At 39.0% G+C, this 14,201-nt stretch overlaps 1 protein-coding gene across 10 annotated transcripts in view; it reads right to left on the reverse strand.

The window, feature by feature from the left end:
* Window positions 1–14,201, reverse strand: part of PTPRA (protein tyrosine phosphatase receptor type A) — a 167,462-nt gene that overhangs the window by 43,377 nt on the left and 109,884 nt on the right. For 3 of the 10 annotated variants that reach the window (XM_070587974.1, XM_070587972.1, XM_070587980.1), the window contains one exon: window positions 12,407–12,433. The exons of 4 other annotated variants lie outside the window; for them this stretch is intronic. In XM_070587974.1, coding sequence (XP_070444075.1) covers window positions 12,407–12,433 — 27 coding nt within the window. Of the gene's footprint in view, window positions 1–5,562; window positions 5,653–6,503; window positions 6,627–7,231; window positions 7,308–12,406; window positions 12,434–14,201 lie in introns of those variants that run through there. 3 more of the 10 variants (XM_070587982.1, XM_070587976.1, XM_070587977.1) reach the window with 3 other exon arrangements.

Genomic DNA, 14,201 nt, shown 5'->3' on the forward strand with positions numbered 1-14,201 from the left:
GGTTCCTTTCCACCCAGTACTTAGCCTCCTTTTCTCATGGCAACTGACCAGGTACTGACTCCTCCTTCTCCACTGTGATGCCCCCACCAGGAACTACACAACCAGTCTGAGTTTGTAACTATCTTCACCATTTTCCATCCTGTTAAAAGGGAGGACATATCCCTCCCATGTAAAGGTCAATTCTGTCACATATATTCTGGATTACATCTATTACTGTCACCTCAAAGACTTCTCCTCTCCTCCAGCCACCAACAGCCCTATGTCTCTCTTCACAGTTAACTTCTCAAAACAGTTGTCTTATAAAACAGTTATTTAACCCAATTCCTTACCTCCAAGTACTTCTTAATCTATTTTGCTGACTTCTACCCCTCAGTGCTCTATTTAAACTGCTCATCAAGGACACCAACAAATGGCATATTGCCAAATCCAATGGAAACATTCCCATCCTCATCTGATTCAACTTCTTAGCAGCACTCATTCAAAAAATATTTATGGACCAGCAACTGTATGCGAGGCACTGTTTCAGACACTGAGAATACAGAAGCGATCAAGTAAACAAGTGATAGCGAGCCTACAGTCTGGGGGAAGTGGAAGGATACTGTACATAAACAAGTAAACACATAATTTCAGACAGAGACAAGAGCTATGAAGAAAAGAAGGGTAACGGGACAGAGAGAGATGGGGTGGGGAGGCACTGGTCGGCTATTTAAGAGTAGTTTGGGAAGGTCTGAAGTGTTTATACTGAGCAGAGGTCTAAATAACGTGAAGAAGTGAACTATGCAAAGATCTTGGCAAACAGCTTTCAGGGCACAGAGAATAGCAAGCAAAACGGCCCTTAGGAGCTTGGCGGGTTCAGAAAACAGCATAAAGGCCGGTTTTGCTACAAGATGTGACTGGAGAGGTGAGCAGGAGCCAGAAGACTTAGCTTTGTAGGCCATGGTAATGAGCATGGATTTAATACTGAATGTGATGAGAAACACTATGTGATTGGAGAGCTTTGAACAGGGGAGAGATAAAACTGGATTTACATTCTTTTAAAAGATTAGCTAGCTAAACTGACTCATAAGCAGCAGTCACGAGGTGGAAGGTAATCCGGCAGAATATGGTATCATGGAAGCCAAGAATAGTTTTTCAAGAAGGAGGGAGTAATCAACTCAATCAAATAGTACCGACAAATTAAGTAGGATGAAAACAGGGACATGAAACCGAATTTGACAAGATGGCCACTATTGCTGACCTTTTGAAGAGTAGTTTCAGTTGAGCAGTTGGTGAGAAAGTCTAAATGGAACGAAATAAAGATGGAAAGAGAATACACTGAGATCTTGACTTCTTATTTCAGGTGAGGACTTTTACCATAAAGGGATACAGAGAAAAGGAGTAGCAGCAGGAGGGAGATGTGGGGTGGAAAGTTTTCTGGGTTTTTTTGCAAGAGATGGGAAATATTATACCATGCTTCTTTATGGCAATTTTCAAACACACTGATATGTGGCTCTCATCTTAAAATGAGCATCCAAACCGGCTGACTACTCTCTCCTCCTTAATGAACTTTCCTGTTTTGGCTTCCGCAACAAAGCACTCTTCTGATTTTCTATCTCTTGGCTGCTCCATCTCATTTCTCCTTGCTAGCTGTTCCTCTTCCAACATCAGATCTCTAAATGTCTGATTTCCTCAGGGCTCTGTCCTTGGCACTCTTCTCTACACTCTACCTAGTTAATCTGATCAGCCAGATGGTTGTAAGCAAGAATGAAACGCTAGCAATTCCCATATTTGTATTGCTTGGTCAGACCTCTCTTCTGAGCCTATATGCCACCTCCACTTTAATTTCACAGGCAATGCAAACTTTCTGTGTCTAGAACCTTCCCCTCACCATTCAGTAGCTAGAGTAGCCACCTACTCTGTTGCTCAAGAAATGTGGAAATTTCCTTGGTTTCTTCCTCATGCTTATCTTCTATATACAACCCAGCTGCAAGTAATATGTTTTAGGGTTGGAACCAACACCTCAAATTTGTCTGCCTTTTTTCCATTCTGTTGCCATCACCACAGTCCCAATCTCTATCCCCTCTCATCTGGGTCAAAGTAAGCCTCTGTCCTCTGCCAATCCATTTTCCACAAAGTAGGCAGACTGACCTCTAAGAAAGCAAATCAGATCATGTTCTTATTTCAATGGTTTCCCAAGCCTTTAGAATGAAATCTAATATCCTTACCCTAGCCTATAACAACCTCCCTACTTTAGCCCCTGCTTACTCTGTCTCCTGCCACTCTTTTCTTGCTCACTAAACTTCAGCCACTGGCGTCCTCCCATGCTGAGTTCATTCCCTCCTTAGTCCTTTGAACATGTCATTCCTTCTGTTTTACATAGCATTCCTCTGTTCTTTGCCTGGCTAAGTCATCCAGTTCTCATTTTAAGTGTTACTTCTCCTAGAGAGGTCTTTTCTAACTTCCTAATACTAAATTAGGATCCTAAGTATTAGTTTCTTTATCTCTAAAATTAGTTATTCTGAAGATTAAATGGGATCATTCATGTAAAGTTCTTGGCACAGTAACTAGGATACACTAGGTACTCAGTCAATGTTAGCTATTATTTCCTTTATTATGCTCATAGAGCACTCTGTTATTTCCCTTGATGACATCAATCCCACTTTTTAATTATATATTTATTTGAGTGTAGTTCATTAATAATTGTCCCTCCTTTACACTATAAATTCCACAAGGGTAAGGATTACATACCTACTTTCTTTCTCACCATATACCTAAAACCTAGCACAGAATTTCACACACAGTTGGCACTAGACAAATACTGGACTACATCGAGTGAATAAATAAAAGAATTAATGACTTATTGCTAAATATGTCTTTGTTAAATTCCAGTTAAAATGCTGTATATCAGGCATTAAAAGAAGATAATTAGAGACATCTGGCTCAGGACAGTGGGCTGAATCCATAATTTTACTTCTTTTTCTTCTTTCTAAAAGAAGATTGAAATGATGGAAGCAATATAAAAATACTAATGAACCAAAAGCATAACTGGAAGGCAGCAAAGAGTGGCACCAGTAGACCAGAAACTCCAAGGGATTTGCAGAGGACAAAGCAGATGGGACTGGACTGCTGAACAGACCAATCAGAGCCAAAGAACCTCCAGTTGAAAGGTAAGTTCTAGGTCTAGCAGTCTAGATCTGGAAACACCTCAAGCTTAGAGTCAACCAGGACTGGGGATGAAAGTGGGCCTTGGGGCAGCAGGATGGTATTTAACCAATGGCTTGCCAACACAGGGCCAGTAAACCCACAGGCTGCATAACAAGACTCAACTGGAAAAACAGCACTCTATAAAGAGTGGGAGTTTGTCACAGAGAGTGTCGATGGCTTCTTTTTTTAACAAATAGAAGTTGCATATATATAAATATTCAAACTTTTTATGATGGAAAACTTTCAAACTTACACAGGAGTAAAAAGAACACTACAATAAACCCCTATGTACTTATCACTTCACTTCAACATTATCATTATATACCAGTTTTTTCATCTATACCAGTGTTTTTCAATCTTGCACTAATGACATTTTGGGCTAGATAATTCTTTGTTGTGGGGGCTGTCGTGTGCGCTTACGATGTTTAACAACATCCCTGGCCTCTAACTACTAGATGCCACTAGCAAACCCCAATTGTGATGACCAAAATCATCTGCAGACATTGCCAAATGTCCTCTGGGGGGAAAATCACCCTGAGAACCACTGGTCTATACCCCACCCCACTGGATTATTTTAAAGCAAATCTGAGACATATCATTTCAACTGTAGTTACTTCAGTATGTATCATTAAGAGAGAAGGATTCTTAACATAATCACAATACTGTTATCCTATTTAAAAAGCAACACCAATTCCTTAATATAATCTAATATTCAGTTACTGTTTAAATATCCCTGACTGTCTCATAAACGCTTTTTTTGGTTGGGTTAGAGCTGGCATCCAAAGAGGGCCTATACATTGCACATGATTGCTAGGTATACTAGGTCCATGGAGGGTTTCCTGGGTGGTCTCTGAAGACAGAGAAAGAACAAGGGTGGTGCCTCCAATTATTCTAGGCAGCTACAGGAGATGAAGAAGGGGAAAAGAAAAAGAAAGGCAGCTCTGCCTAGAGAATAACCGTGTTCCAACTTCCTAAACAACGACTGAACCCTTAGTTTAGGATATGTCCCTATTTGTCCTCTACAAGGGACACCTGCTGGGAGCACATTCTAGTCCATTCAATGCTCCAGAGCAAAGCTCACCAAGAGCCCTACAAGTGACCTTCACAAATACCAAGGACAGCAACGGCAGTTCTGGAAAACAGAGATAACACAAGAACCAGAATTTTTTCAATTTTCAAATAAAATTTAAATATATTTTAAATAAAATACATTGCAATTTGTGCAAGAGGACAATGCATCAATTGAAAAAAAAAAAAGCCACTATAAAACAAGGAGCAATCTCATACCTATCAGGATGGCTACTACCAAAATAACCAGAAAACAGCAAGTGTTGGGCAGGATGTGGAGAAACAGAACCCTTGTGCACTGTTGGTGGAAATGTAAAACGGTACAGCTGCTGTAAAAAACAGTATGGCAGTTCCACAAAAAAATTAAAAATAGAATTACCATATGATGTAGTAATTCTACTTCTGGGCATATGCCCAAAAGAACTGAAAGCAGGGTCTTGAAGAGCTATTTGTACACCCATGTTCATAGCAGTATTAGTCACAATAGCTAACACACAGAAGCAACCAACTGTCCACTGACAAATGAATAAATAAGCAAAATGGTATACATATACAACAGAATATTTTCAGCCTTAAAAAGGAAGGAAATTTTGACATATGCTGCAACATGGATGAACCCTGAAGACAATATGCTGAGTGAATAAGTCCATCATAAAGAGACAAATACCATATGATTCCACTTCTGTGAGGTACCTGGAGTGGTGAAATTCATAGAGACAGAAAGTAGAATGGCTGCCAGGGGCTGGGAGGAGGGGAGAATAGCGAGTTACTGTTTAATGGGTATGGATTTTCAATTTTACAAGATGAAAAAGAGTTATGGAGACAGATGGTGGTGATGGTTGTACAACAATGTAAATGAACTCAATGCCAATGAACTGTATGCTTAAAAATGGTTAAAATGGTAAATTTTGTTACGTCTATTTTACCACAATAAAAAAATGGGGAAAAAAAGGAGCAATCTGAGAATTAAGAAAGAGTTCTTAGAAAACTAAGACATAATTGGGGGAAAAACAATCTCAATAGAAAGGCTGACAGGAGAAAAGACATACTGAAAAACAAATTAGTAATGTGAAAGACCAAATCACGGAAGTTCCCAGAACACAGAGCACTAAGAGCAAGATGGAAATTATAAGAGCAGAGAAAAGAGATAAGATGGATAGATCTAGGAGTTCTAATATCTGTTCAATAGGAGTTCCCAAAGAAGAAAATGGTAAGGAAGGAGGGGAAGAAATTATACAAGCAAGTTCCTTGAGTTACCAGGCCAAAAGGGACCATCAAATTTGAGCAGTAATATTGAAAAAAGATCTTTACCTAGACGCATCCTGACAAACTTTTGAAATTCTGGATTGAAACCAACCACAGGTCATCCTTAAAAACTTCCAGCAAAAGGAAAAAGCTTCCCTACAGAGAAATAAAAATCAGATTTGCATATGACTGCTCATCTAAAATATCTTTGCTAGAAGTCAATGGTGCACTGTCTATTAAATTCTTAGGAAGGACTTTGAACCCAGTGTTATTTACCTAGTCAATTTTCATTTCAGCATGAGGTCAAATGACAGCCATTTCCAGAGCATGGGCCTTTAGGATCAAACAGATCTGGGAGTTCAAATCTCTACTACCCTACTTAGTAGTACTGTGATAATCTCTTGCAACCCTTGTGGAATGCTCTATGAAATGCAAATATATCATTGCTCTCCACCTCTTCACAGTTAATGGAAGATTTAAAAGAAGCAACATTTGTAAAGTGCCTGATACAAAGGGAAACAATTTGGCCTTGGCATCCAGAAGCTCACATACTAGCAGAGAACCTCAGTCCAGCTTTCTAGGCTCAGGCAGGTTCCCTCATCTAGAACAGGGAAACTACAGCACAAATGTAATCCATTGCCTGTTTTTGTAAATAAAATCTTATTGGAGTACAGCCACATTCATTCATTTACATACTATCTACGGCTGCTTTTGCACTACAAAGGTAAAGCTGAGTAGCTGTGACAGAGATAGTATGGTTACAAAACTAAAATTATTTATTATCTGGCCCCTGATAGAAAAATTTGCCAATCCCTGATCTAGAATATTATTACCACCTCCCCCTTACACAATTCTAGCTCAAATATCACTTTTTTTTGGTAATTGCTCCTTTCTAGTACTTCCATTAACACTACATACCTACTTTGCTACAACTCTTATCACATTGAGGTCATTGATTATATGTCCATTAAATTATCAACTTCTTGAGGGTGCAGATTCAAGATTACCTCCAGATATCTCTATTTTCAATATTTCTTTCATTCAGTACATATTGAGTGACTGTGCCAGGCAGGTCCTGAGGATACAGCAGTGAGCAAATCAAAATTCCCTGCTCTTATGAAGCGTATATTCTAGTGGATGAGACAGGACAACAGATATGATATGATATCACATCAAAGAAATATATGATACAGGTAAGTGATAAGTGCTATGAAGAAAAATAAGGCAGGGTAAAAGAGGGAATTGGGGAAAGTGTTCTGTGATGTAAGATGTGGTGGTCAGAAAAAGTCCTGAATGAATGAATGGATGGAATGAGTATCCCGAAGGCACAAACAGTGCAGTATTGTTTATGACCACTACTAGTAGAGTTGACAACTACAAGCAGTAAGACAAGAAGAGTGTCAGCTGGCCAGATATCTTAGAAATTAATAAAAATTATTATTAAAGTTAATATTTAAGCACTATGTAACAGGCACAGAGCAAAGCACCGTACACATATTATATCATTCAATTACCCTAACAACCTTACGATAGATACCGTTATTAACCCTATTTTATGGATGAGGACACAGAGCAGTGAGATTAACTTGCCCATATCACACAGCTGCAAATCTAAAGCAAGATCACAAAGTTACACTATTCTCCAGACTCTTCATAAACTATAGGACCAACAACACTTTAACTCTTCCAAGCTTTCAGGCCAGACTACTCCTCTATCATAAAAGTCAGATTTTACCTCTTGAGATCTGAATTACATCCATGTTTCTGATACAGTTAAAGACAATACCGATAGTAAAGATGTCCTCGGGCCTCTGTGAGGAAAAGAGATTCAGATTTATCAAGAAAACAGGAGAGAACTTACAGCTCTCAGTATCAAATCTCAGACTTGGAGATATGCTCAGGATCAAGTCACCCTCCTAAGGCTCCTCCCAAACTGGGCAGACTTGTTGTCTCATCATGCTCAGGCTTGTCCTGGTCTGGGTCCTCTGGAGAGGTGGCCTTGCATGATGCAAGCTGGTAGTGGCAAAGCAGGCACACACTGGTCCATTCCCACCCCTCCCCTGCATCCATTCTAGCAAAATTTCACTTCCTAGAGTCAGATCAGGGGCAGCATTTCAAAAATACTAAAATGGTGTTCTGGGATAACAGACGTCTATTCGCTATATCCCCTTTCCAAGAAAACGGAGGATCATAATATTCTAAGGGCTCACCTCTAAGTCACCTAAGGACTTAGACACACCTTGGTCAACTAAAAAATAATCAGTGAAGTAAAAGCCATACTCCTCTAGCCTTAATTTCTAAGGCCGATTTCTTTGTCTCATCTCCAGTTTTTGGTAGAAGTATATATATCAACTCTCAAAGGCAGAGTTGGAATGTTGTTTTAAGTGCTTCCTATTGGCTCTAAAAACAGCAGAAGTCATCAGGTTGCCTCAAGAGCCCAAGCCACTGGGCTGAGCCGTTACTGTTGTCAAGGGCCAAATTATCATTCAGAAACTTTACTTTCTACTGCCCATCTATCTTCACCACAGCATCTGGAGTTATCTTTCTAAAAACAAAAATCTGACTATGTCACTTCCTTCCTTCCCTTTACCAGGAGACACCCTGATTCCTGAGCCCAATGCACCATCAGGCCCATTCTGCTGAGGCTACCTCCAGTCACTTCCCACCTTATGCACATCAACTGTGCACACTTCCTCAAACACATACTTGCTCTTTCCTGTCTCTTTGCTTTTACCTTATCTGGTGCGTCCTCATTTTCTGCAGTTATTATATTAAACTGCCCAAAGCTCACTTCCATGCCTCCTTCCCACTCCCCAGGTACAATAAGTTTTTTAAGTTCTCTCACAGCACTTTGTGTAGTATACCCAACAGCAAGCAGCTGAATGGACTCGATTCTTGGTATTTATGTGTTTCTTCCATGAGACAGGGAACATTTCTTTTCCTTTCTGGAATCCTTCACATCTAACAGCTGTTGAATGAATACATTATTAAAGGTGCCTAGCGAAAGCCATCATAAATGGAGTTCACAATAATAATGTCACTTACTATGATAATCCAAAAAGATCTCTTTAAACAGGAATGTCAATCCCTTTCTTGACTCCAACACTAGCAAAGTATTGAAGGAGAAAGCCAGGGGGAGCAGGTGAACTGATCTGAGAGCTGAGAAACTTTAAGGAGCCTCTGGGGTTCTAGAACTCCGTAGTTCAAGGACTTCTTCACAAATATAAGAGGATACTATTTTCAGATTTTTAAAAAAAGTTATATAAATGATTACATCTAAAATAAAGTATGGTTAGAGCAGCTTTATCCTGTGTTCTTGCTATTTAACAAGTATCAGTTATAAGGTCTTCATGTGAAAATCCTATTATTAAAAAAACTATTGAAGAATAGCATGAGATGAGTTTATGCAGAATTTTGTCTAAAAGGTACAGGGCAGAGGATTAGGAGTGTCTACAGTTGTGGCGGTATGGCTGCAAGATGACCCTGCCTTGGGAGCTGCCTTGCACACCGCCTCCAGGAGCCTAGGAGTGCCCTTGTTTCCAAGAGTTCTGACTGAAGAGCTGAGATTCTTTATCTCCTTAGCTTCCCAACTAATAGTATTGGTAACAGAGTGGTGGTGGTGGTGGTAGGAGTAGCAATGTAATAGCCAACACTTGCTGAGCAACTGCTATGTGCCAACCCAGCATTAGGCCAAGCACTTTATATGTGTTACTTCATTACTTCATTCCTCACAACAACCCCATGAAGGAAATTCGGTTCCTATCCTATTTTGCACATGGTGAAATGAAGCATAGGGAAGTTAAACACCTACCCCACTCTGCTGGTAAGTGGTACAGTCAACATACAAACCGGGATGGTCTAGTTTCAGAGCCCATACTTTTAACCACTGCATATACTACCTCTCCAAATATCCCACTACGCCACTCCCCAACCTTAATACATATATCAAAATCATCCAATAGCATTTTCTTAGATGGAAAAATCTCTATTTATGAATGGGAGCATGCATCACTATCTTGCTCAAACTTCATGGGAATGCTAGTAGATGTTACAGATTCTCCTCTTCAGGACCAAAGACCTCATTCCTCCAGCTGGTGGGAGGGTTAGTGGCTATGAGCTCTCAGCCAAGTCTTTCCCCAGGAACTGCCCTGGCCTAAGAGAGTAACCTGGCCCAGGTGAAAACCCCTACCCTTCACCTCCATTCCAGCTCCAGAGCTTCCTGTGGGATTGGCTGAGGCCTTTGTTGCCTTTGCCTCTGACCAGATGGCACCTCATTTCCTCCCTCTACCCAACAGAACTGCCTTCACTGCCTCACAGGTGCTGTAGGTAGAAAGTATCACCAACAAACTTGTCACATGTGCATCTCTGTTTCAGTTTGTTTCCCCTAGAACAAAACAAAACCGAGATGTAAAACTAGGGAATACTAAATAACAACTGGAGAGTATACTCATGACCACTCACTTCATGGTGAAGAGGTACTTGACAGATAATGCCAGAACTCGATTTAATGTATTACTATATATTACACAAATCATCCAAATTAACAAGATAAAAAATGCTTTAAAAGAAAAGCTGGTTATAAAAGGGCAAATATTGTATGATTCCACTTAAATGAGCTACCTAGAAGAGACAAATTTATAGAGACAGAAAGGAGAATAGTGGTTGCCAAGGGCTGGGGGAAGGAGAAATGGGAGTTATGTTTAATGGGTTACAGAGTTTAGTTTGAGATGATACAAGAATTCTGGAGATGGATGGTAGTGATGACTGCACAACAATGTGAATGGATTTAATGTCACTGAATTGTACAGTTAAAACGGTAAATTTTATATCATGTATGTTTCACCACAATTAGGAAAAAAGCTAGGGGCTGGCCCCGTGGCCCAGTGGTTAAGTTTGTGCGCTCCGCTGCGGCAGCCCAGGGTTTCGCTGGTTCAGATCCTGGGCGCGGACATGGCACCGCTCATCAGGCCACATTGAGGCGGCGTCTCATATGCCACAACTAGAAGGACCTGCAGCTAAGATATACAACTATGTACCAGGGGGGATTTGGGGAGATAAAGCAGGAAAAAAAAAAAAAAAAAGATTGGCCACAGTTGTTAGTTCAGGTGCCAATCTTTAAAAAAAAAAGAAAAGAAAAAAAGCTAGTCCTAACAAAATAACTTGGACTACATTTTAAAAATAACACACATGAGAAAATAACCAGTTTCTTGGACTTTGAAAGAAAAGAAGCAAAACCGCCTGCCTCCCTTCCTCTTTTTATTCCCTCCTGCTTTGACGACTAAAACATCAGCCATTGCTGTTCAAAAGCATCCCAAAGGCCAGTGCATAAAAACCTATAACCCTTAATTCATCTGCATAAGATAATTTGTTTAGCAAACCCATTATAATGCAAATATATATTTCAAAATAATTGCCTCATTTCTCAAAAAGCATTTGGTTTTAAAATTACAATGTGATATAAAAACTTATAGCACTACTTCTAAAGATCCACCCTGATAAAACTGTCATTACACATGAGGCTTTTAGAGACTGCTGAGAACATGTATGTCTCTTCATTTTCCTGTGTGGTTAAAGGCAATTATACAAAATTATTTTTTAAGTTAAAAAGAAGATTTATTATATTAGCGTGTTACAATTAGCAATGACCTAGATAACTAAGGTAATTTTATTTCTTTTTAATTATAATATTGAAACTACTCAAATCCATACTAGTTAGGTAGGTAAAACAGGGATACTATCTAGGTCAAGAAAAAGGCTGATTAAGAAAATACATACTATGTAGAGGAAGGAATCACAGATCTTATGTTTAATTTTGAAGCCTACCACTTTGACTTCTGACTTTATTGTAAAATTGATTAAAAGAGCAGTTTTAGGGAGCAAATATAAGTATCTATTGCAACATAAATCTATTAAGTTCTCCATGTGATAGTGAGAATCTGGTAAGTGAACGTGAACAGCAAGAACACATTAACCGAATCTCATTCCTGAGTTTAGGAAAGCAAGAGCTGGGAAATCTGTACAACAATATGATAACACCTCACTATTCCTCACCAAATGCAGAGGCAGACAGACAACACATAAAGGGTTAGAGTATCTACTTTTCTGATTTAAAAGCTCCCTACTTAGTGGGACTTCATAAGCCTTCAAATGTTCTATTACTTAATTATGCAGGGAATCAAGAAAAAAAGTCTCAAAAAGTCTGATTTGATAAAATAGGAAATCATGATGAGAAAAATTGCTTCATAGATTAACATTTTTCCAAACTCAAATGCAATGGTCATTTCTGATACTGTTGGATGATCTCTTTCTCTTACACTCTTTGATGGTAGCCTTAACTGTTGTCCTAAGCAAAATGTGCCACTTCTATACATGAGTACCCACATACTCTCTTCTATGGTAACCAGGGATACGGCAGTCCTGCTTAGACCAACGGACACAGCATCTGCAGCCAAAGGGACTATACACTAGAGAGCTGAAAATCCATAAAATCCACATGAAGTGACAAAGGGTTGACATTTTATGGACTAGGGCAAAAAACAACACAAAGCTACAATGTTTAAAAGGCAACTACAGCCTAGAAATTAGAAATTAACTATGGCATAAAAATTATGGCCTAATATCACCAAAGAGTACTATTAACAAGGTCACATGATAAAGTAAGATACAGCTTACTTGATAGAATTACTTGTTAAAATACATCATAGCTGTTAGAATATTTAATCTACATTTGAAAACATAATGAATACTTATTTGTGTTACTCTTCTCTATGGGGTTATTATGGAAACAACTTAAAAAAAAGTAAACACATAACAACCACAGATGCAAAGTTACCATAGACTGTGAGCAGAGGAAACACAACAAATATTGTACACTGTAAAAGGGACAACAGACATAAGGTGAGTGGCTCACCTTTTCTGTCCTTCGAGTCAGAATTACCTGTGTAATAAGTGAAAAATAAAAACATTCACTCAGATTAAAGGAAAACAGTAGTATTCAATCTATGGAAAGACAAAATATTCTACAGGAATATAGGTTTCCCTTTGTATAAGGTGGAGCTGGAATGAGGCACCCTCCAACAACTGGGAGACAAGACTGCCCAGATCAGTGGTTTGTCATTCTCCCTGAGTGTAACAACAATGCAGCATCAACATTCATAAAAAGTATAAGAATGCAAAGAGAAATATAAACACAATGGTATTAGAGGTCTTCATGTCTTTTAGGCCATTAAAATGCAACAGGGAAAAATTAAGTTAAGGGTATGAAAGACCTTAATGATAATAGGTAATAAAATCTAATTGGTATAGACCAAACTATATACTAACAGAGAAAACCTTTTCAAAGGCTTGTGGAATATCCACAAGCCCTAATAAATTCCCTACAGTACAAACAATATTCTTTTTATCATGATGCAATAAAACCAGAACTTAACAAAGTAAGAAAACACATGAAAATTAAAACCAAAACCAAATTGCAAAATACCTAAAATATAACAACAAAATCACACTTGTGGCAGAATCCACCAACTCTCCCCCAATATAAGTCTCTTTCTCTTCTTGTGCTTGGTACAGAACCTTTTCTTTTTTTCTTTTTTTTTCAGCTGAGCACAAAGCTGTCCAGCTGGAGACTACATTTCTGAGACTCCTTTGTGCTAGGTGTAGTCATATGAAGAATTCCAGCCAATGGGATGGGAGCACAAGTGATAAGGGTAATTTCTGGGTCACATCCTTTGGAAGAGAAATTGTATGTCCCCATTTCCTCTGCTCCCCCTTCCCAGGAGCTGGAAGCAGAATGCAATGATGAGAGCCATCTCTGAACAAGCAGATAAGGGCAATTTTGTCAGGATAGCAGGGCCACAACAAAAAAGGAAGTGGGTCCTGATGAGTGCCCTGTCTACCTCCAGATGTGACAGGGGAGAGAAAGACACTTTTGTCTTACTTAGGTCACTGAATTTTGGTATGTCTTTGTCAGAGTGGCTTAGAATGCACCCTAACTAAAACAACTACCTACGGGAACACTTACGGGATATGGTTAAAGCTGTGCTTATAAAAAATTCAGCATTCAAATAAGGAAGAGAAAAAAAGCACAAAATAAATCTAAGAAGAACAAAAAGTAAGAATAAAAAAGAGGGGCCCGGCCCGGTGGCGCTTAAGTGTGCACCTTCCGCCTTGGTGGCCCGGGGTTCGCAGGTTTGGATCCCGGGTGTGGACGTGGCACCGCTTGGCATGCCATGCTGTCGTAGGCATCCCACATATAAAGTAGAGGAAGATGGGCACGGATGTTAGCTCAGGGCCAGTCTTCCTCAGAGAAAAGAGGAGGATTGGCAGCAGTTAGCTCAGGGCTAATCTTCGTCAAACTACACCCCCCCCACCAAAAAAAAGAAAAGAAAGAAAGAAATGAAATAAAAACTGAAAATGACAGAACTAATAAATATATAATAATAAGTTCTTTGGAGAAAAAAGTAACAAACCATAGATAAATGGATAGTCAACCTAAACAAGATAAAGGACGTAAACATATAAAATAGGAAATATTCATAGCTATGTAGGAAATTAATCCTAAAATATGACTTTTCCTCAAATCCATCCCAATAATTTTGGAAACATGACTAAAATGCATAGTTTTCTAGGTAAACTTCAATTCTTTCCATGAAGCAAAACAAGTAACTGACAACTAAAATTTATCAAAAAATACCACATGTAAAAAG

Source organism: Equus przewalskii, chromosome 21 (assembly GCF_037783145.1).
Source record: "Equus przewalskii isolate Varuska chromosome 21, EquPr2, whole genome shotgun sequence".
Taxonomy (NCBI): Eukaryota; Metazoa; Chordata; class Mammalia; order Perissodactyla; family Equidae; genus Equus; species Equus przewalskii.